The sequence below is a fragment of the Maniola hyperantus genome, unplaced genomic scaffold (genome assembly GCF_902806685.2).
Source record: "Maniola hyperantus unplaced genomic scaffold, iAphHyp1.2, whole genome shotgun sequence".
In the NCBI taxonomy this organism is placed as follows: domain Eukaryota; kingdom Metazoa; phylum Arthropoda; class Insecta; order Lepidoptera; family Nymphalidae; genus Maniola; species Maniola hyperantus.
The window spans coordinates 77937-101722 of NW_027189029.1; the positions used below are offsets into that span (position 1 = coordinate 77937).

The following is a 23786-nucleotide window of genomic DNA, read 5'->3' on the forward strand; positions in this document are numbered from 1 at the left end:
ATTATCTAACATTTCCTGTATTTGTTTTTGGACCTCCGACTTTAATGCATGCGGAATTCTGTAAGGCTTAACATACACTGGAGTAGCGTTGTCTTTAAGAGTTATAGTGTGTTCCATTAAATATGTGACCGATAATTTGTCACCTGGTAGATGAAAAACGTCTGCATACTTCGCGCAAATTTGCTTAAAATGCAGATTTTCTTCCGGATTTAAATACTTTAAATCTAAAAGATTAAATAGGGTTTTTACTCTATTTGCAGAATTTTTTTTCCTCACTAAAAGCGCATAAATCAAATTCTTGTTAATCATATATTTTCATATTCGAAAAATCAATTTCAATATCTTCATCCTTCAGGGTGTTTAACACCCTGAGAGGAATTAAACCCTCCTTCGGTTTAGATATAACACCGGCTACAAATACACCTTTCATAATCTCATCCGCTAAAGTTACACAATCGCCACTACAAGTACTACTTATGTATTTGATAGTCTCACACCGGGCTGGAATTGTATGCTTATTACAATTTCTTGACTCATTTAAACTAATCGATACATTATTATTGTTTAAACTTAATTCCAAGACATTTTTCCTATAATTTATAATAGCATTATATGTTTTGAAAAAAATTTCGCCTAGTATTCCATCAAAAGAACACCCTATATTCCTAAAAACATAGAATTTACAACTGAAAATAGCGTCTCTACACTGTAAATTTAAGTAGCCGTGACCTTCTGATACTAACTTGCCACTTATTCCTTTAATTGTTATTCTATCCTGCACTATTTTGTTCAATAGATAGCTATACATTGCTAGCCATTCATATTTAATAACACATAGACTTGCCCCGCTATCTATTAATAAATTCACAGTAGAATTAATTCCTACCCCAAGAGTGACGCTACTGCAATTATTATAGCTATAAAAATAAAATGTCTATCATGTTCGTTAGGAACGAAAAAAATTATCTTCTGGTTGCGAATTTACATTATCATTTTCAGCAGTATTGTTTTCATCCACCTGTTCTGCAATTTGCACTCGAGACAATTGGCTCGAATTTCCTGCTGACGCGAAATCACGCGCGTGTCGTTGACCGCGCGATGACATTGTTAAGTGTGAGTTATTAATATTTCGATTAGAAAAATTTCTATGGAACTGATTACTATTTCGATACCTCTGAAATTGATTATTATAAGAATCCTGACCTGGGTTGGGATATCTATTGTAACGCGTGTTGTTAAAACCTCTACGATTTCCACGATTATAATAATTTTTTGTTCGATGTCCTACAGTCATGACGTCATAAGTTTGTTGGGATTGTAATTGCTCATCAATTGCAGTTCTGATAGCCTCCGGCAACGAGTCAAACTGCCGAGAGGCGACAATAGTGCTGAGCCTAGTATCCGACAACCCATCCGCAAAGCGTTTTATCGCTATCTTTTCATTAATTGGCCTTAGTATCTGGAAATTGTCGTCGTTTCCGTCTGCTTGCGCTAACGTAAGATTTACAAAAAGTTCCTCGAGCTCAGTACCGAAAGACTCGATTGTTTTGTTGCCTTGATTTGTCCGTAATAGCTGTGTATGCAAGGCAACAGCAGATTTTTTTTGTATAAGAAACTTTTTCATATCCGCAATTAAGTCATCTGTAGAAGCGTACGACGATTTTAATCTTAGTTTACCGCTCGCGGAAAGCCTAGTTTTTAAGACAAATTCTATGAGGGTGGGTTTACTTACTTCGGAAATCATGGAACTGTAGAGTTTTATGGCGTCTTGGCCTGTCATCACAGGTAACAAGGCGATAGCTGTTTTTATGTCAAATGAAGCCATTGCGATTTTTGATCTCTCTGTGTTTGATTTTGGTCTAAATGTAACTAAGCTTTCTATATCCCGGTAAAAGGACTCTATTTCCTCAAAGACTAGATTATTTACTATTTTATCGGATGTGCTAATTGTTAACTTTTGTTTTTCTAACTCAAAGCAAATTTTAAGGCTCTGTTGATATATTGATTCTGCTTCTTGAAATTTTTTGTAAGCTAATTCTGTGTTTCTTTTCGTTCCTAATTTAACAACATACTCCTTTAAATATTTTAATTTTCCATGTAATACATTTAATTCGGTAGTCATTTAATTTATAAGCTTAATTCCTAATTTCTCTTCAGTTTTTCTTGTGAAATAAAATAAGTAAGATTATTAATATACATTAACGATTTGAACAGTTTAAAATATAACACCTACTGGCCCATTACAAAGTGATAAAATAAATATTGCACTCACTTTAGCAGTCTGCAAATCTTCAGCCTTGGGTGGGCCTCGTCGGTAGATCTCGATGTAGTCTTGACTTCGATGCGACTTTATTTCTGAACCGGTCTTGTAGCGTGGATTGGGCCGGGATAACCCTGGACACCTCTGCAACTGGGCCGGGGACACACTGGACACCTCCTGGTCGTGGCCGGGATAACCCTGGACGCACAGTGATGGCCGAGTTGACGATGGACTGATGATTCTCGTATTTTGAGCAGCTGTAGTTATGAAGCTGGTATTATTGGTCTTGCGCCGAAATGATTTTCTTAAATAATTTGCTTGCCGTTTTTCCTTGATTTCACTTGAAGTATTTTACTCAATTGGTCCGAATGGCTTGGTCGCCATGAAGTATGTTGAGACCGTAGGTAATAATAAAATGCGGCAACCGTAAAAGATGTTTACTCAGAGCCGGCTTATGATCTACAAAACTTATGGGCTAACAATACCAATAAAGAAATCTTACATACTATTGTCTTAATCGTATTGCTTAACTACCTAACCTACATAATTTTGCATCACCTCTCTTTCAATCCGATGTGCAGGCAACCTAATTCGATATATTGAGGAGTTGCATTTTTATGTTACTTAAACTGACAATTCGTACATATTACAATCGATGTTCAACATTTTTTTCTGGTCTTGTAACGCATGTGCCGCTGCCATGAAAACCTGTGAACAATTTAACTTGGATTTGGTATAGGTAAATACAACTATTGAGATGTCCTCTCAAATTAAACTTGCGCGGGATACAGGTCACGTCTTGTACCTATTCCCTTTAAAAAGTGAAACAATAATAATATGCATAGGCTCTGCAGTAATATTTTAATCAGAGCGTCGTCCCCAGCGTCCTGCGAAAGAAAATCCAAAATTAAAATTTTCAAAAAAATTTCACTTACCAAATTTTTCGGCAAAATTTATACCCCAAATTTTCGTAGTTTTCCTGTCTTTTCCGACTCGGACGGTGCCCGCGCGTGAGGACCGTGCGCCTGACCGCTTTTCCGCCATTTTCCGCGCGGAAAACGCGGAAAATCGTGCGCCGATCTCAGCATAGACATCTGTACCGAGGTGATATAGCAAAGCAAAATTTTGTCATACAAACTTTATAGATTTGCTTAAAAAGAAACTGCATAAATCCTGCGTCGTTGTCCCGGTTCTTCGAATTTTCACGTGAAAATCTCTCAGGGCGTTGCTTTCCACCGGCCCCAGCGTCCTGCGAAAGAAAATGCAAAATTAAAATTTTCAAAAAATTTTCACTTACAAAATTTATACCCCAAATTTTCGTAGTTTTCCTGTCTTTTCCGACTCGAACGGTGCCCGCGCGTGAGGACCGTGCGCCTGACCGCTTTTCCGCCATTTTCCGCGCGGAAAATCGCGGAAAATCGTGCGCCGATCTCAGCATGGACATCTGTACCGAGGTGATATAGCAAAGCAAAATTTTGTCATACAAACTTTATAGATTTGCTTAAAGAAACTGCATAAATCCTGCGTCGTTGTCCCGGTTCTTTGAATTTTCCCGTGAAAATCTCTCAGGGCGTTGCTTTCAACCGGCCCCAGCGTCCTGCGAAAGAAAATCCAAAATTAAAATTTTCAAAAAAATTTCACTTACAAAATTTTTCGGCAAAATTTATACCCCAAATTTTCGTAGTTTTCCTGTCTTTTCCGACTCGGACGGTGCCCGCGCGTGAGGACCGTGCGCCTGACCGCTTTTCCGCCATTTTCCGCGCAGAAAATCGTGCGCCGATCTCAGCATAGACATCTGTACCGAGGTGATATAGCAAAGCAAAATTTTGTCATACAAACTTCATAGATTTGCTTAAAGAAACTGCATAAATCCAGCGTCGTTGTCCCCGTTCTTCGAATTTTCACATGAAAATTTCTCAGGGCGTTGCTTTCCACCGGCCCCAGCGTCCTGCGAAAGAAAATTCAAAATTAAAATTTTCAAAAAATTTTCACTTACAAAAATTTTCGCCAAAATTTATACCCCAAATTTTCGTAGTTTTCCTGTCTTTTCCGACTCGGACGGTGCCCGCGCGTGAGGACCGTGCGCCTGACCGCTTCACACTAGCGAGACTTCACCTACATTGGCAGACGAAAACAAAAACTATTTAGCTGCAGGAAACAAACTCATAAAATTGAGATAGAACACGTTATGATAGCCGATACAAATAATAATATTACATCGACTGTGAACTGGTAACGGGTAGGTATTATGTTATCGATGACGTGTTTCTGTTTAGCCATTCCAAAAATTGCCTCACTTACCTTCTGCTTTCTTTTTGGTGGTAGCACCAGGAGAGATATAAAGAAAACTCAGGGTCGTTTTGCTTGGAACGGTAGTACTCGAGGAGTTTGTTCTGCTCAGCAATAAACCTTTCATATGGACCCATTACTTCACGGAAGTTCATAAATCCAATCCTCATTAATTCCCTATTGAAACTGCCGAAAGAATCTACTAATAGATTTTTTAATAAATAGATAAATATTTCCAAATATGTTATTTAGATTATGGTTTTTAAAAAGCAATAGCCGAGAATTTATGCAGATTTTCTCGGCACGATCCACGTGGAAGACGCACGGCAACTATGTAGTATGCGACCGATCGAGATGACATTCGGGGAAGGAACGCCCCGCACATCCGCAATTCTCCCGCGTTAACCCGGTGCCGGCGAGTGTGGGTGACGTGCGGGTGTGTGGGGTGTTCACTATTATAACAAGAAAAACCCGAGGAGAAAGTATTAATCTTTAATTTGCTCATAAACTTTCTAACAAAAACTTTTTAACAAAACTTTTTATCTATATAGAAACAAAAAACGTCTTTGACATACACAGAATATATTCGGACGGCGCTGCCTACTGTGGTAGCCGGTAACTTTGGTATAATTTGCTGAATCTCATTTCAACAGGGGTGTCCCCCGCCTTATACCCCGATTGCTATCTCAACCTGTCGCGGACTTATAGGTACGTGACAAGTACTTTTTATTAAAAAAGTGAAATACTCCTTTAGAAAGTTTTTGTAAATTAAGTTTTCATAAAATGATGATCAGTTACTTACGGGTTTTTATTCGTGACGGCATTTTTAATCATAGGCATTAAAGCGATGGACCAAAAGTAGAGGCTGGCGTTTAGAACGTTGGGAAAATTAAAAACAATTTTTCTGTATCGTGAAGTATGTTGAGACCGTAGGTAATAATAAAATGCGGCAACCGTAAAAGATGTTTACTCAGAGCCGGCTTATGATCTACAAAACTTATGGGCTAACAATACCAATAAAGAAATCTTACATACTATTGTCTTAATCGTATTGCTTAACTACCTAACCTACATAATTTTGCATCACCTCTCTTTCAATCCGATGTGCAGGCAACCTAATTCGATATATTGAGGAGTTGCATTTTTATGTTACTTAAACTGACAATTCGTACATATTACAACTCCCCTGAAAATGTATGCGGTTACCCCTCCCCTTAAAAGAAAAAAAATGTTTAGACGCTGGAATTGAAAAAAAGATGATTCACAAATGTGACAAATTATAATTAACACACATACAACCATATTTTTTTTTTTTTTTTTTTTAATCACTAATTCTAAACAGTTTTGTATTATTCTTATGTACTAAATACTCTTTTCCATGTTTAATGATTTTTACATTTGGTGCAACTTCTTCTATCACTTCGTAAGGGCCTTTATACACGCTATCTAACTTATCTCCTAAAAAATTCTTAATTAAAACTAAATTACCTTGTTTATAGGTTATAGGGTTACATTTCTTGTCGTACTGGTGTTTTCTTAGTAATTTACTTTGGATTAAACTCTCTCTAGCATCATGTTGTGCTTTTTGGAGCCTAAATTTCATTTCTAACGGGTAACTATCGTAGTTATACAGAGGGTCGATACCACTCTCTAAATTATTCGGTAGAGAGCATTGTTTACCAAAAACTAATTCAAAAGGTGTGTATTTCGTTTCGGTGTGCACTGTAGTATTGAAGCTAAAACACCAATAGGGTAACCAACTACTCCAATTGTTTTTATTCTTCTCGCATTGAATTCTAAGGTATGCACCAAGATTTTTGTGTGTATTTTCTAAACTGCCTATTGTTTCATGATGGTATGATGTTGAATTTAATTTTTGAATATGCAGTAATTCACATACTTCTCTCATCGTGGATGATAAAAATTCAGACCCCTGGTCAGAAATGATCTCTAGTGGCTTCCCAAATCTTAGAATAAAGTTATTGACGAAGGCTTTTGCTACGCTTTCCGTGTCCTTGCGTTGTAGCGGGTAAGCTTCTACGAATTTTGATAAGTCACACTGCAGGGTAAGTATATACCTATAGTCATCGTCGTCTCGCGGCAAAGGACCCATAATATCCATACTTACACGCTCAAAGGCACTATTGGCCGTTGAAGTTATAACTAAAGGTTCTCTAACCTGTCTGTTTGCATATTTTCGTAACTTGCATTGTTTGCATTCGTTAACGTACTGAGCAACATCTTTTGACATGCCTGTCCAAAAATAATGTTTTTTGATATTATTTAACATCCTATTAATTCCAGCATGACCACTAGTCGGTAATAAATGAAAATCATTTAGAATAACTCTCTTTTCGTCTTTATCTGTAATTCTATTCACTTCTTTGCAAATCAATAAACGCGGCGCGGACACTCCTAAATATTTAAAATTACTTGCAAGTAATTTTATATCAGCTCCATTATACTTATTTCTCATAAGAAGTATTTCGTTAATATTCAACTTTTTACATAATAATTCTAGGTCTCTCACTAACACCTGCGGGGTAGATAATGATCGAGAGTCTAGATAAATAGTGGATTTTGGAGCAACAAATGCGCAATTTTTCGCGTCTGAAAGAATAACATCTTTTTTGTTTATCAAGTCACGAGAAATATTTTCCGTGATTATTATTTCTCTAATATTATTAGTTTTCTTTAAAACTTCCACAGCCGACGGTTGTATTAACCTTTGACCTGCAGTATCATTGGTTGTCATAGCCGGGCTTATATTATTTAACTTATTTAACTTACGAGTTTGCGCGCGAGTCAGAACTGATACTACTTGTTCTTTTAATAATTCTAAGTCATTAGATGACATTGTTATTCTACTCAATGCATCCGCCGCGGCGTTTTCTTTACCTGGCACGTATTCAACTTCAAAATCATACTCCTCTAAGTAAAGTCTGAATTTCGTTAGTCGACTTGAAGGGACTTTCAATCCAAAAAGATAGACAAGTGGGCGATGGTCTGTAAATATTTTAAACTTCCTGCCATACAAGTATGGACGGAAATGTCTTACTGTCCAAACAATTGCTAACAATTCTAAGTCAATAATTGGGTATCTAGTTTCCGCTGGTTTTAAGTTGCGACTAGCATACGCTACTACTTGTCCATTAGTATTTGATAATACCGCGCCTAATCCTATTTTTGATGCATCTGTTTGCAATCTAAAAACGTTGTTATCGGAAAAGTCTGGGTATGATAATAAGGGTGGTTGAATAAGTACATTTTTTAATTTCTGGAAAGAATTCTCACAGTCTATGGTCCATGAAAATACAGAATTTTTCTTGCACAGCTTATTTAATGGAAAACTTATTTTGGAAAACTGGAATAAATCGTCGGTAATAATTTGCGAAGGCGATGAAGCGTTTTACATCATCGGCATTTTTGGGGGTGGGATAGTTAAGTAAGGCATCTATTTTACTTGAATCGGCTAAAATACCCTCTGATGTTATCTTGTGTCCTAGATAAACTATTTCTTTGCGTAAAAATTCACACTTCAAAGGGTTAAGTTTAAGGTTTACTTTTCTCAACCTTTCTAATACTGACATGAGATTTCTACCATGATCAGAAATAGACTTTCCAATGACAACTACGTCATCCAAGTATAAAAATGCTTGGCTATAGTTAATACCAGACATTGCTATAGTCATCAATCTCGAGAAAACACTAGGGGAAGTCTTAAGACCCATTGGGCATCTTTTCATCTGATACATTTTATCTGTTGTAAAAGCTGTGTAGCCCCGTGAATTTTCATCTAGTGACAGTTGATACATTTTGTCTACATTGAAAGCTGTATATTTTCTACTTTTTTCATTAAGATTCAATTGGTAGTAACTTTGGGAAAGATCTAATTTGGAATAGTAAATATTGCCTGAAAGTGCGTCAAGAATATCTGTAATATTTGGGAGTGGGAACTTGTCGTCAGCGATTCTATTATTAAGCTGCCTGTAGTCGACAACAAGTCCCCACTTCTTTTCATTAGACCTATCAGCTGCTTTTTTTGGTACAAGGAGGACTGGACTAGACCACTCAGATGTAGATTCCTCTATGATATCATTATCTAACATTTCCTGTATTTGTTTTTGGACCTCCGACTTTAATGCATGCGGAATTCTGTAAGGCTTAACATACACTGGAGTAGCGTTGTCTTTAAGAGTTATAGTGTGTTCCATTAAATTTGTGACCGATAATTTGTCACCTGGTAGATGAAAAACGTCTGCATACTTCGCGCAAATTTGCTTAATATGCAGATTTTCTTCCGGATTTAAATACTTTAAATCTAAAAGATTAAATAGGGTTTTTACTCTATTTGCAGAAATTTTTTCCTCACTAAAAGCGCATAAATCAAATTCTTGTTAATCATATATTTTCATATTCGAAAAATCAATTTCAATATCTTCATCCTTCAGGGTGTTTAACACCCTGAGAGGAATTAAACCCTCCTTCGGTTTAGATATAACACCGGCTACAAATACACCTTTCATAATCTCATCCGCTAAAGTTACACAATCGCCACTACAAGTACTACTTATGTATTTGATAGTCTCACACCGGGCTGGAATTGTATGCTTATTACAATTTCTTGACTCATTTAAACTAATCGATACATTATTATTGTTTAAACTTAATTCCAAGACATTTTTCCTATAATTTATAATAGCATTATATGTTTTGAAAAAAATTCGCCTAGTATTCCATCAAAAGAACACCCTATATTCCTAAAAACATAGAATTTACAACTGAAAATAGCGTCTCTACACTGTAAATTTAAGTAGCCGTGACCTTCTGATACTAACTTGCCACTTATTCCTTTAATTGTTATTCTATCCTGCACTATTTTGTTCAATAGATAGCTATACATTGCTAGCCATTCATATTTAATAACACATAGACTTGCCCCGCTATCTATTAATAAATTCACAGTAGAATTAATTCCTACCCCAAGAGTGACGCTACTGCAATTATTATAGCTATAAAAATAAAATGTCTATCATGTTCGTTAGGAACAAAAAAAATTATCTTCTGGTTGCGGATTTACATTATCATTTTCAGCAGTATTGTTTTCATCCACCTGTTCTGCAATTTGCACTCGAGACAATTGGCTCGAATTTCCTGCTGACGCGAAATCACGCGCGTGTCGTTGACCGCGCGATGACATTGTTAAGTGTGAGTTATTAATATTTCGATTAGAAAAATTTCTATGGAACTGATTACTATTTCGATACCTCTGAAATTGATTATTATAAGAATCCTGACCTGGGTTGGGATATCTATTGTAACGCGTGTTGTTAAAACCTCTACGATTTCCACGATTATAATAATTTTTTGTTCGATGTCCTACAGTCATGACGTCATAAGTTTGTTGGGATTGTAATTGCTCATCAATTGCAGTTCTGATAGCCTCCGGCAACGAGTCAAACTGCCGAGAGGCGACAATAGTGCTGAGCCTAGTATCCGACAACCCATCCGCAAAGCGTTTTATCGCTATCTTTTCATTAATTGGCCTTAGTATCTGGAAATTGTCGTCGTTTCCGTCTGCTTGCGCTAACGTAAGATTTACAAAAAGTTCCTCGAGCTCAGTACCGAAAGACTCGATTGTTTTGTTGCCTTGATTTGTCCGTAATAGCTGTGTATGCAAGGCAACAGCAGATTTTTTTTGTATAAGAAACTTTTTCATATCCGCAATTAAGTCATCTGTAGAAGCGTACGACGATTTTAATCTTAGTTTACCGCTCGCGGAAAGCCTAGTTTTTAAGACAAATTCTATGAGGGTGGGTTTACTTACTTCGGAAATCATGGAACTGTAGAGTTTTATGGCGTCTTGGCCTGTCATCACAGGTAACAAGGCGATAGCTGTTTTTATGTCAAATGAAGCCATTGCGATTTTTGATCTCTCTGTGTTTGATTTTGGTCTAAATGTAACTAAGCTTTCTATATCCCGGTAAAAGGACTCTATTTCCTCAAAGACTAGATTATTTACTATTTTATCGGATGTGCTAATTGTTAACTTTTGTTTTTCTAACTCAAAGCAAATTTTAAGGCTCTGTTGATATATTGATTCTGCTTCTTGAAATTTTTTGTAAGCTAATTCTGTGTTTCTTTTCGTTCCTAATTTAACAACATACTCCTTTAAATATTTTAATTTTCCATGTAATACATTTAATTCGGTAGTCATTTAATTTATAAGCTTAATTCCTAATTTCTCTTCAGTTTTTCTTGTGAAATAAAATAAGTAAGATTATTAATATACATTAACGATTTGAACAGTTTAAAATATAACACCTACTGGCCCATTACAAAGTGATAAAATAAATATTGCACTCACTTTAGCAGTCTGCAAATCTTCAGCCTTGGGCGGGCCTCGTCGGTAGATCTCGATGTAGTCTTGACTTCGATGCGACTTTATTTCTGAACCGGTCTTGTAGCGTGGATTGGGCCGGGATAACCCTGGACACCTCTGCAACTGGGCCGGGGACACACTGGACACCTCCTGGTCGTGGCCGGGATAACCCTGGACGCACAGCGATGGCCGAGTTGACGATGGACTGATGATTCTCGTATTTTGAGCAGCTGTAGTTATGAAGCTGGTATTATTGGTCTTGCGCCGAAATGATTTTCTTAAATAATTTGCTTGCCGTTTTTCCTTGATTTCACTTGAAGTATTTTACTAAATTGGTCCGAATGGCTTGGTCGCCATGAAGTATGTTGAGACCGTAGGTAATAATAAAATGCGGCAACCGTAAAAGATGTTTACTCAGAGCCGGCTTATGATCTACAAAACTTATGGGCTAACAATACCAATAAAGAAATCTTACATACTATTGTCTTAATCGTATTGCTTAACTACCTAACCTACATAATTTTGCATCACCTCTCTTTCAATCCGATGTGCAGGCAACCTAATTCGATATATTGAGGAGTTGCATTTTTATGTTACTTAAACTGACAATTCGTACATATTACAATCGATGTTCAACATTTTTTTCTGGTCTTGTAACGCATGTGCCGCTGCCATGAACACCTGTGAACAATTTAACTTGGATTTGGTATAGGTAAATACAACTATTGAGATGTCCTCTCAAATTAAACTTGCGCGGGATACAGGTCACGTCTTGTACCTATTCCCTCTAAAAAGTGAAACAATAATAATATGCATAGGCTCTGCAGTAATATTTTAATCAGAGCGTCGTCCCCAGCGTCCTGCGAAAGAAAATCCAAAATTAAAATTTTCAAAAAAATTTCACTTACCAAATTTTTCGGCAAAATTTATACCCCAAATTTTCGTAGTTTTCCTGTCTTTTCCGACTCGGACGGTGCCCGCGCGTGAGGACCGTGCGCCTGACCGCTTTTCCGCCATTTTCCGCGCGGAAAACGCGGAAAATCGTGCGCCGATCTCAGCATAGACATCTGTACCGAGGTGATATAGCAAAGCAAAATTTTGTCATACAAACTTTATAGATTTGCTTAAAAAGAAACTGCATAAATCCTGCGTCGTTGTCCCGGTTCCTCGAATTTTCACGTGAAAATCTCTCAGGGCGTTGCTTTCCACCGGCCCCAGCGTCCTGCGAAAGAAAATGCAAAATTAAAATTTTCAAAAAATTTTCACTTACAAAATTTATACCCCAAATTTTCGTAGTTTTCCTGTCTTTTCCGACTCGAACGGTGCCCGCGCGTGAGGACCGTGCGCCTGACCGCTTTTCCGCCATTTTCCGCGCGGAAAATCGCGGAAAATCGTGCGCCGATCTCAGCATGGACATCTGTACCGAGGTGATATAGCAAAGCAAAATTTTGTCATACAAACTTTACAGATTTGCTTAAAGAAACTGCATAAATCCTGCGTCGTTGTCCCGGTTCTTTGAATTTTCCCGTGAAAATCTCTCAGGGCGTTGCTTTCCACCGGCCCCAGCGTCCTGCGAAAGAAAATCCAAAATTAAAATTTTCAAAAAATTTCACTTACAAAATTTTTCGGCAAAATTTATACCCCAAATTTTCGTAGTTTTCCTGTCTTTTCCGACTCGGACGGTGCCCGCGCGTGAGGACCGTGCGCCTGACCGCTTTTCCGCCATTTTCCGCGCAGAAAATCGTGCGCCGATCTCAGCATAGACATCTGTACCGAGGTGATATAGCAAAGCAAAATTTTGTCATACAAACTTCATAGATTTGCTTAAAGAAACTGCATAAATCCAGCGTCGTTGTCCCCGTTCTTCGAATTTTCACATGAAAATTTCTCAGGGCGTTGCTTTCCACCGGCCCCAGCGTCCTGCGAAAGAAAATTCAAAATTAAAATTTTCAAAAAATTTTCACTTACAAAAATTTTCGCCAAAATTTATACCCCAAATTTTCGTAGTTTTCCTGTCTTTTCCGACTCGGACGGTGCCCGCGCGTGAGGACCGTGCGCCTGACCGCTTCACACTAGCGAGACTTCACCTACATTGGCAGACGAAAACAAAAACTATTTAGCTGCAGGAAACAAACTCATAAAATTGAGATAGAACACGTTATGATAGCCGATACAAATAATAATATTACATCGACTGTGAACTGGTAACGGGTAGGTATTATGTTATCGATGACGTGTTTCTGTTTAGCCATTCCAAAAATTGCCTCACTTACCTTCTGCTTTCTTTTTGGTGGTAGCACCAGGAGAGATATAAAGAAAACTCAGGGTCGTTTTGCTTGGAACGGTAGTACTCGAGGAGTTTGTTCTGCTCAGCAATAAACCTTTCATATGGACCCATTACTTCACGGAAGTTCATAAATCCAATCCTCATTAATTCCCTATTGAAACTGCCGAAAGAATCTACTAATAGATTTTTTAATAAATAGATAAATATTTCCAAATATGTTATTTAGATTATGGTTTTTAAAAAGCAATAGCCGAGAATTTATGCAGATTTTCTCGGCACGATCCACGTGGAAGACGCACGGCAACTATGTAGTATGCGACCGATCGAGATGACATTCGGGGAAGGAACGCCCCGCACATCCGCAATTCTCCCGCGTTAACCCGGTGCCGGCGAGTGTGGGTGACGTGCGGGTGTGTGGGGTGTTCACTATTATAACAAGAAAAACCCGAGGAGAAAGTATTAATCTTTAATTTGCTCATAAACTTTCTAACAAAAACTTTTTAACAAAACTTTTTATCTATATAGAAACAAAAAACGTCTTTGACTCTCTCTAAATTATTCGGTAGAGAGCATTGTTTACCAAAAACTAATTCAAAAGGTGTGTATTTCGTTTCGGTGTGCACTGTAGTATTGAAGCTAAAACACCAATAGGGTAACCAACTACTCCAATTGTTTTTATTCTTCTCGCATTGAATTCTAAGGTATGCACCAAGATTTTTGTGTGTATTTTCTAAACTGCCTATTGTTTCATGATGGTATGATGTTGAATTTAATTTTTGAATATGCAGTAATTCACATACTTCTCTCATCGTGGATGATAAAAATTCAGACCCCTGGTCAGAAATGATCTCTAGTGGCTTCCCAAATCTTAGAATAAAGTTATTGACGAAGGCTTTTGCTACGCTTTCCGTGTCCTTGCGTTGTAGCGGGTAAGCTTCTACGAATTTTGATAAGTCACACTGCAGGGTAAGTATATACCTATAGTCATCGTCGTCTCGCGGCAAAGAACCCATAATATCCATACTTACACGCTCAAAGGCACTATTGGCCGTTGAAGTTATAACTAAAGGTTCTCTGACCTGTCTGTTTGCATATTTTCGTAACTTGCATTGTTTGCATTCGTTAACGTACTGAGCAACATCTTTTGACATGCCTGTCCAAAAATAATGTTTTTTGATATTATTTAACATCCTATTAATTCCAGCATGACCACTAGTCGGTAATAAATGAAAATCATTTAGAATAACTCTCTTTTCGTCTTTATCTGTAATTCTATTCACTTCTTTGCAAATCAATAAACGCGGCGCGGACACTCCTAAATATTTAAAATTACTTGCAAGTAATTTTATATCAGCTCCATTATACTTATTTCTCATAAGAAGTATTTCGTTAATATTCAACTTTTTACATAATAATTCTAGGTCTCTCACTAACACCTGCGGGGTAGATAATGATCGAGAGTCTAGATAAATAGTGGATTTTGGAGCAACAAATGCGCAATTTTTCGCGTCTGAAAGAATAACATCTTTTTTGTTTATCAAGTCACGAGAAATATTTTCCGTGATTATTATTTCTATAATATTATTAGTTTTCTTTAATACTTCCACAGCCGACGGTTGTATTAACCTTTGACCTGGAGTATCATTGGTTGTCATAGCCGGGCTTATTTAGCATTTAACTTACGAGTTTGCGCGCGAGTCAGAACTGATACTACTTGTTCTTTTAATAATTTTAAGTCATTAGATGACATTGTTATACTACTCAATGCATCCGCTGCGGCGTTTTCTTTACCTGGCACGTATTCAACTTCAAAATCATACTCCTCTAAGTAAAGTCTGAATTTCGTTAGTCGACTTGAAGGGTCTTTCAATCCAAAAAGATAGACAAGTGGGCGATGGTCTGTAAATATTTTAAACTTCCTGCCATACAAGTATGGACGGAAATGTCTTACTGTCCAAACAATTGCTAACAATTCTAAGTCAATAATTGGGTATCTAGTTTCCGCTGGTTTTAAGTTGCGACAAGCATACGCTACTACTTGTCCATTAGTATTTGATAATACCGCGCCTAATCCTATTTTTGATGCATCTGTTTGCAATCTAAAAACGTTGTTATCGGAAAAGTCTGGGTATGATAATAAGGGTGGTTGAATAAGTACATTTTTTAATTTCTGGAAAGAATTCTCACAGTCTATGGTCCATGAAAATACAGAATTTTTCTTGCACAGCTTATTTAATGGAAAACTTATTTTGGAAAACTGTGGAATAAATTGTCGGTAATAATTTGCGAAGGCAATGAAGCGTTTTACATCATCGGCATTTTTGGGGGTGGGATAGTTAAGTAAGGCATCTATTTTACTTGAATCGGGTAAAATACCCTCTGATGTTATCTTGTGTCCTAGATAAACTATTTCTTTGCGTAAAAATTCACACTTCAAAGGGTTAAGTTTAAGGTTTACTTTTCTCAACCTTTCTAATACTGACATGAGATTTCTACCATGATCAGAAATAGACTTTCCAATGACAACTACGTCATCCAAGTATAAAAATGCTTGGCTATAGTTAATACCAGACATTGCTATAGTCATCAATCTCGAGAAAACACTAGGGGAAGTCTTAAGACCCATTGGGCATCTTTTCATCTGATACATTTTATCTGTTGTAAAAGCTGTGTAGCCCCGTGAATTTTCATCTAGTGACAGTTGATACATTTTGTCTACATTGAAAGCTGTATATTTTCTACTTTTTTCATTAAGATTCAATTGGTAGTAACTTTGGGAAAGATCTAATTTGGAATAGTAAATATTGCCTGAAAGTGCGTCAAGAATATCTGTAATATTTGGGAGTGGGAACTTGTCGTCAGCGATTCTATTATTAAGCTGCCTGTAGTCGACAACAAGTCCCCACTTCTTTTCATTAGACCTATCAGCTGCTTTTTTTGGTACAAGGAGGACTGGACTAGACCACTCAGATGTAGATTCCTCTATGATATCATTATCTAACATTTCCTGTATTTGTTTTTGGACCTCCGACTTTAATGCATGCGGAATTCTGTAAGGCTTAACATACACTGGAGTAGCGTTGTCTTTAAGAGTTATAGTGTGTTCCATTAAATTTGTGACCGATAATTTGTCACCTGGTAGATGAAAAACGTCTGCATACTTCGCGCAAATTTGCTTAAAATGCAGATTTTCTTCCGGATTTAAATACTTTAAATCTAAAAGATTAAATAGGGTTTTTACTCTATTTGCAGAAATTTTTTCCTCACTAAAAGCGCATAAATCAAATTCTTGTTAATCATATATTTTCATATTCGAAAAATCAATTTCAATATCTTCATCCTTCAGGGTGTTTAACACCCTGAGAGGAATTAAACCCTCCTTCGGTTTAGATATAACACCGGCTACAAATACACCTTTCATAATCTCATCCGCTAAAGTTACACAATCGCCACTACAAGTACTACTTATGTATTTGATAGTCTCACACCGGGCTGGAATTGTATGCTTATTACAATTTCTTGACTCATTTAAACTAATCGATACATTATTATTGTTTAAACTTAATTCCAAGACATTTTTCCTATAATTTATAATAGCATTATATGTTTTGAAAAAAAATTCGCCTAGTATTCCATCAAAAGAACACCCTATATTCCTAAAAACATAGAATTTACAACTGAAAATAGCGTCTCTACACTGTAAATTTAAGTAGCCGTGACCTTCTGATACTAACTTGCCACTTATTCCTTTAATTGTTATTCTATCCTGCACTATTTTGTTCAATAGATAGCTATACATTGCTAGCCATTCATATTTAATAACACATAGACTTGCCCCGCTATCTATTAATAAATTCACAGTAGAATTAATTCCTACCCCAAGAGTGACGCTACTGCAATTATTATAGCTATAAAAATAAAATGTCTATCATGTTCGTTAGGAACGAAAAAAATTATCTTCTGGTTGCGGAATTTACATTATCATTTTCAGCAGTATTGTTTTCATCCACCTGTTCTGCAATTTGCACTCGAGACAATTGGCTCGAATTTCCTGCTGACGCGAAATCACGCGCGTGTCGTTGACCGCGCGATGACATTGTTAAGTGTGAGTTATTATATTTCGATTAGAAAAAATTCTATGGAACTGATTACTATTTCGATACCTCTGAAATTGATTATTATAAGAATCCTGACCTGGGTTGGGATATCTATTGTAACGCGTGTTGTTAAAACCTCTACGATTTCCACGATTATAATAATTTTTTGTTCGATGTCCTACAGTCATGACGTCATAAGTTTGTTGGGATTGTAATTGCTCATCAATTGCAGTTCTGATAGCCTCCGGCAACGAGTCAAACTGCCGAGAGGCGACAATAGTGCTGAGCCTAGTATCCGACAACCCATCCGCAAAGCGTTTTATCGCTATCTTTTCATTAATTGGCCTTAGTATCTGGAAATTGTCGTCGTTTCCGTCTGCTTGCGCTAACGTAAGATTTACAAAAAGTTCCTCGAGCTCAGTACCGAAAGACTCGATTGTTTTGTTGCCTTGATTTGTCCGTAATAGCTGTGTATGCAAGGCAACAGCAGATTTTTTTTGTATAAGAAACTTTTTCATATCCGCAATTAAGTCATCTGTAGAAGCGTACGACGATTTTAATCTTAGTTTACCGCTCGCGGAAAGCCTAGTTTTTAAGACAAATTCTATGAGGGTGGGTTTACTTACTTCGGAAATCATGGAACTGTAGAGTTTTATGGCGTCTTGGCCTGTCATCACAGGTAACAAGGCGATAGCTGTTTTTATGTCAAATGAAGCCATTGCGATTTTTGATCTCTCTGTGTTTGATTTTGGTCTAAATGTAACTAAGCTTTCTATATCCCGGTAAAAGGACTCTATTTCCTCAAAGACTAGATTATTTACTATTTTATCGGATGTGCTAATTGTTAACTTTTGTTTTTCTAACTCAAAGCAAATTTTAAGGCTCTGTTGATATATTGATTCTGCTTCTTGAAATTTTTGTAAGCTAATTCTGTGTTTCTTTTCGTTCCTAATTTAACAACATACTCCTTTAAATATTTTAATTTTCCATGTAATACATTTAATTCGGTAGTCATTTAATTTATAAGCTTAATTCCTAATTTCTCTTCAGTTTTTCTTGTGAAATAAAATAAGTAAGATTATTAATATACATTAACGATTTGAACAGTTTAAAATATAACACCTACTGGCCCATTACAAAGTGATAAAATAAATATTGCACTCACTTTAGCAGTCTGCAAATCTTCAGCCTTGGGCGGGCCTCGTCGGTAGATCTCGATGTAGTCTTGACTTCGATGCGACTTTATTTCTGAACCGGTCTTGTAGCGTGGATTGGGCCGGGATAACCCTGGACACCTCTGCAACTGGGCCGGGGACACACTGGACACCTCCTGGTCGTGGCCGGGATAACCCTGGACGCACAGCGATGGCCGAGTTGACGATGGACTGATGATTCTCGTATTTTGAGCAGCTGTAGTTATGAAGCTGGTATTATTGGTCTTGCGCCGAAATGATTTTCTTAAATAATTTGCTTGCCGTTTTTCCTTGATTTCACTTGAAGTATTTTACTAAATTGGTCCGAATGGCTTGGTCGCCATGAAGTATGTTGAGACCGTAGGTAATAATAAAATGCGGCAACCGTAAAAGATGTTTACTCAGAGCCGGCTTATGATCTACAAAACTTATGGGCTAACAATACCAATAAAGAAATCTTACATACTATTGTCTTAATCGTATTGCTTAACTACCTAACCTACATAATTTTGCATCACCTCTCTTTCAATCCGATGTGCAGGCAACCTAATTCGATATATTGAGGAGTTGCATTTTTATGTTACTTAAACTGACAATTCGTACATATTACAATCGAGGTTCAACATTTTTTTCTGGTCTTGTAACGCATGTGCCGCTGCCATGAACACCTGTGAACAATTTAACTTGGATTTGGTATAGGTTGCAACGATGACGTAACGAGGCGGCCGACGGGACGGGCCGCGCGTCATCGCTGCGAGAAACTTCGAGAAGCTTCACTGCCCCGCTACCCGCGCCGCGCGTACGCCCCGCGCGCGCCTAGCACACCACCGTCACCGCGCCGGCTTGCCTGCCTGCAGCCGGCTATAAATAGCTGAGCCCGTCCACGGACAGGCAGTCCACTCGTGACTGTCTGGGGCGCTCGGCCTGATCTTAATCGTGGGTCGATACCAGACAGTTCTCGTGGGCACTGGGGGTGCTAGTCATACCTCGGCTTCAGAAGCCAGGCTTGCGTAGCATCACCGTCCGCCACTCCCCCTCGTCCCCTCGTAGGTGCCTTCCGCGCACTCCCCGCGTGCCGCGTAAGCAGCCGACGGCGGCTGACAGCTCGCGCATCAAACCTGGCAGTGTTGCCCGCTGCCAGGGGAAAATCTCCCCGGCTCCCTCAGAGCCGGTGCGGTAGCAGATAAGGATAGAATATGTACGTTAGTTGTTAAGGGAATAAAACATAGTTATTGTCCGTGTTACCAATGTTTAATTTCTAATCTCCCCACAAAGGAGGGAAAACCTCGAATATAGGTTCGAACCCTATTTTAATGTAGGTAGTGAAGACGCGCTGAGGCCCAGGCGCCTTCCACTACGTTACATTTGGCGCCCAACCAAAAAACCCATCCGTTTGGGGTTTCGCGACGCGGAAAGCTAGATCGCGCCACGTCTGTAACCCGTATAAAATAAATAGGCACGCACTGAACGTACGCAGTGGTGTCACCGGTATAGGGCGAACCATCTAGAAAGCATAGCACGTTTATATTTTATATTTTATTTATTATAGGAAAATCAACAGCGAAATAATGCAATAAGTTTCTTAAATGCTAATTACAGAAGTATGGCCAATTATAGATTTTCTCGAAAAATTAACAATATATAAGAGTGAGTTAAAATTATTTCATACAGAGGAACAAAAAAAAAAAAAAAACAATTATTGGCTAAGTACATGACATTATATCAAAACTAAGTGTATGAAGGAAATAAAAACATAGTATCCTTGGAAGCCTAGATTAAAAAGGAAAAAAAAAACAAGTAAATTATGAAACAAATATAAAGTGTGTGTGCGTGTGTGTGTGTGTGTGTGTGTGTGTGTGTGTGTGTGTGTGTGTGAGTCGTGTGTGTGTGTTCAGTGTATGTGTAGCGTTAATTACGCGTCCATGTATGTGAAGTTAAGTATGTTACGTTTAAATAAAATAAAGTAAAATAGTTATTAGTGAAATTGTGAAATGTGTCGCTTATATGTCTTTTTAGAATAGCGGAAAATGTCAATATCGGAATAATGTTTGTTATAGGTGCGTGTCATTCTAGTAATAGCAGAGTTTTGGGAGTAATTTTTCCTTTTAAAAGGCACACGGAGTAGTGATGTATGACGAGTACGTTTGGGGGGTGCAACTAATTTAATTTTGGATAAAAGATTCGTAATATTTAAGTACCGTAGATTTTTCGTGGCACTACTTAGAAACGGATATAAACCCTCCAAGTGGTCCACTCGCGACTATCTGGGGAGCTCGGCCTGATCGTAATCGAGGGTCGACACCAGGTGGTACCTGTGGACGCTGGAAAAAACCCTGTCAACAAAGTCAGCTAGTGACCACTCAGGAAGCTCGGCCTGATCGTTATCGTGGTGCCGATACTGAGTGGGAACTCGCAGACACTGGAGACACTAGCCGCCCCGAAGGGGACGACTAGCTTCACCGGTTGTTCAGGGTTGGTCATAAGGGTATATATCTGGCCGGGAGTATTAAAAATAAAGTAACCACGCGAATAGGAAATTGAAACCCGCACACAGGATACCTATTCTTAAAGAAAAAGGATAGACATCCCGTCGAGATAAACAAAAGCGCTCGAAAATTCAGAGGGGAAGAATTAGGGACCGGGAGCGCCCCAAAGGCAAACCGTTAGCAGCGCGTAGGCGCTAATAAATAAAAATAAATAATACAGTCCGCGAATTGGAAACATAGAAGAAACGTAGACAGTAGAATAAACTCTAAAATAGTAGAAATAAGTTAAACAGATAACTAGGAAGAAGATTTTTTTTTAACAAGATATAGTACTTAGTAAGCCGGGTAAGAAAATACAATAAAAACCCAAGATAGTATAAATAAAGTAGATAGTAATTACTAACAAACAAACAAGAACAAAAACATGCCCACAGCTCTTACGCAGGCGAAGCCAGCGGCTGATACATAGTGAGCCAGCGCAACATGCATTCCCATTCCCACGTACGAATACGACCCGTATAGCTGACGCGGCGTAATACCAGAACCCGCGCGATGTGGGAATCGTAATATTAAGTTAGAATATTCTCATCCTTAGAGATAAGCACTAGTTATTAGTCTTTTCATTTAAATGTAACTTTGAATATAATTATTATAAGGATATTATCGCCGACTAGTTTTTTTCCATCCACCTCCTGCGAGCCTAAACATTACTGGCGCAGTGACGGGGTAGGATAAGCTGTACCTGTAGCTGTATCGGACAACTGTGACGGAGAACAACTTATCCTGAGAACCTACTATTCGGAGGCCGCAGTGTAGTGGAGAATCTAAACTTCGATTCGTGGAAAGAAATAGATCGGCGATGCGGTAAGTACTTGAATCGTTCAAGTTCCTTTTACCTATCCTTTTCCGACTAACAAGAAAAAGAGGTATTGTGTTTAATTTTTTTTAATTGTACGTTTATTGAATCCTCATTTATATATCGTCCTTATTCCTAAAATTTTATAATCTAGGTTTATACAAAATCTATAGACCTATTTAATATAATTTTACGTGAACTTTAGGGAAGTAATTTTTTTATTGAGTGGTTTTTTATAAAAGTTTTTTGAGTGTCTTTTTTGTGTGTGTTAGTTTAATTTTTATTCGTCAAGATTTTTCATCCAAGGTCAGGACGTAGTTTCGTAGGTTCGGTTAATAGGTCAAGAGCCGTAGACGAATCTAGGAACTTAGTAGACATGGCATCAAACGATTTAGATACTATCTATAAATCTATTAGATTTTTACCCGAATTTGACGGAAATCCTCATGTGTTAACACGGTTTATAAATTTGTGTGACCAATTAGTGATTGCCCATTTTGACATTAGTCCGGGACATGAGTTACAAAATTCGGCATTAATTAGTGGAATATTAAATAAAGTGACAGGTTCCGCGGCTAGGTTAATTAATGCAAACGGTATCCCAGATAGTTGGAATGGCATACGAAATGCCCTTATTAATAAGTTCGCAGACCATCGCGATGAGACCGCTTTATACAATGATTTGTCTCTACAGACACAAGGCTCTAGCACCCCGCAAGAATTTTACGAAAAGTGCCAAAACCTGTTTAGCACAATTATGACCTACATTTCCCTACATGAATCCGTACCTACCACAATAGAGGCTAAACGGCAACTTTACCAAAAGTTAACCCTGCAGTGTTATTTACGTGGTCTAAAAGACCCGCTAGGCTCAAGGATACGGTGCATGCGGCCAGTGTCAATGGAAAAAGCCCTTGAATTTGTACAAGAGGAACTTAACACCCTATATATACAACAGCGAAATGAAGGCGGGTTTTCTCAGAAAAATTTTGGACATAAATTTTCCGTATCAAATTACACTAGTCCTTCAAGGTCACAAGGTTTCGCTATGCCTGGGCCATCTTGGCAGCAGCCTATATATTTAGACCACCTCAGAGTCAGCAACCTATGCATTTTAGACCTGGTTGGAAACCTAACCCTCAAATGCATCCGCGTGGTCCTAGTCGTACCCAATTAATGTTTCGCGCTCCTCCACCGAATTATAACCCGAAGAGCAACGTTTTCAAATTACCAAATCGACACCAATCGCCTAACAATTCTAATTTCCCACGTCCCATGAGCGGTGTGAGTCATTTCACCCCTAGACATTTACCACCATCGGGACATGATTGGCGTAAATTTGGTAATCCACCACCAACTAACTATATGAAATCACGCGACGTCAATTTTAATGAACTTTACTATAACTATGACTATGGTTATAATTATGATTATGACTATGACTATGACTATGATTATGACTATAACTACGATTATGACTATGACAATTACGAACAATTTCCGGATGAATACTATGATTTCTATGAGGAAAGCTCCTCGAAAGTTGAACCGAGTCCTATAATGAAAGAAGATTACTGCTCGAACGCATTATCGCGCATTGAAGTTCATGTGCAAGAGCTAAGTTCGATTGCTTTAAATCAATCGGACGGAGCTCCCTCTATAGATGACTCTGGAACTCTCTCAGCTCCGGAGGCTGAAGATGGTTCTAGAACAGCAACTGTCCATACTGATGACGAAAGCCCCATCTTGGAAATCCCGATTACAGAAGATCCATTGAATAAATTTACTAGGCAAATCGTTTTTAACGTTTTAGGTGATATTAAAACCAAACCAGTCACTACAAACCCCTTTGAAAACCATAAGCGTACGACTGTTCAATTATCTGAATCTAATTTAGAAGAAGATGTCATCAATGCTATTAAAGAATTTATTCAAC

General features: G+C 37.9%; 2 protein-coding genes across 2 annotated transcripts; both read right to left on the bottom strand.

Moving 5' to 3' along the window:
• Positions 1-946: 946 nt before the first annotated feature.
• LOC138404668 (uncharacterized) lies at positions 947-2144 on the bottom strand. Its single transcript, XM_069509244.1, has 2 exons — positions 1204-2144; positions 947-1023 (listed from the first exon to the last, which is right to left on the bottom strand). Exons 1-2 carry the CDS (start codon positions 2120-2122, stop codon positions 947-949), a joined length of 996 nt encoding a protein of 331 aa, XP_069365345.1. The 5' UTR covers positions 2123-2144.
• Positions 2145-4112: 1968 nt separating this feature from the next.
• LOC138404669 (uncharacterized) lies at positions 4113-10788 on the bottom strand. Its single transcript, XM_069509245.1, has 3 exons — positions 9848-10788; positions 8599-8789; positions 4113-4208 (listed from the first exon to the last, which is right to left on the bottom strand). The coding sequence occupies exons 1-3, from the start codon at positions 10764-10766 to the stop codon at positions 4113-4115; spliced, it is 1206 nt and encodes a 401-aa protein (XP_069365346.1). The 5' UTR covers positions 10767-10788.
• Positions 10789-23786: the final 12998 nt, after the last annotated feature.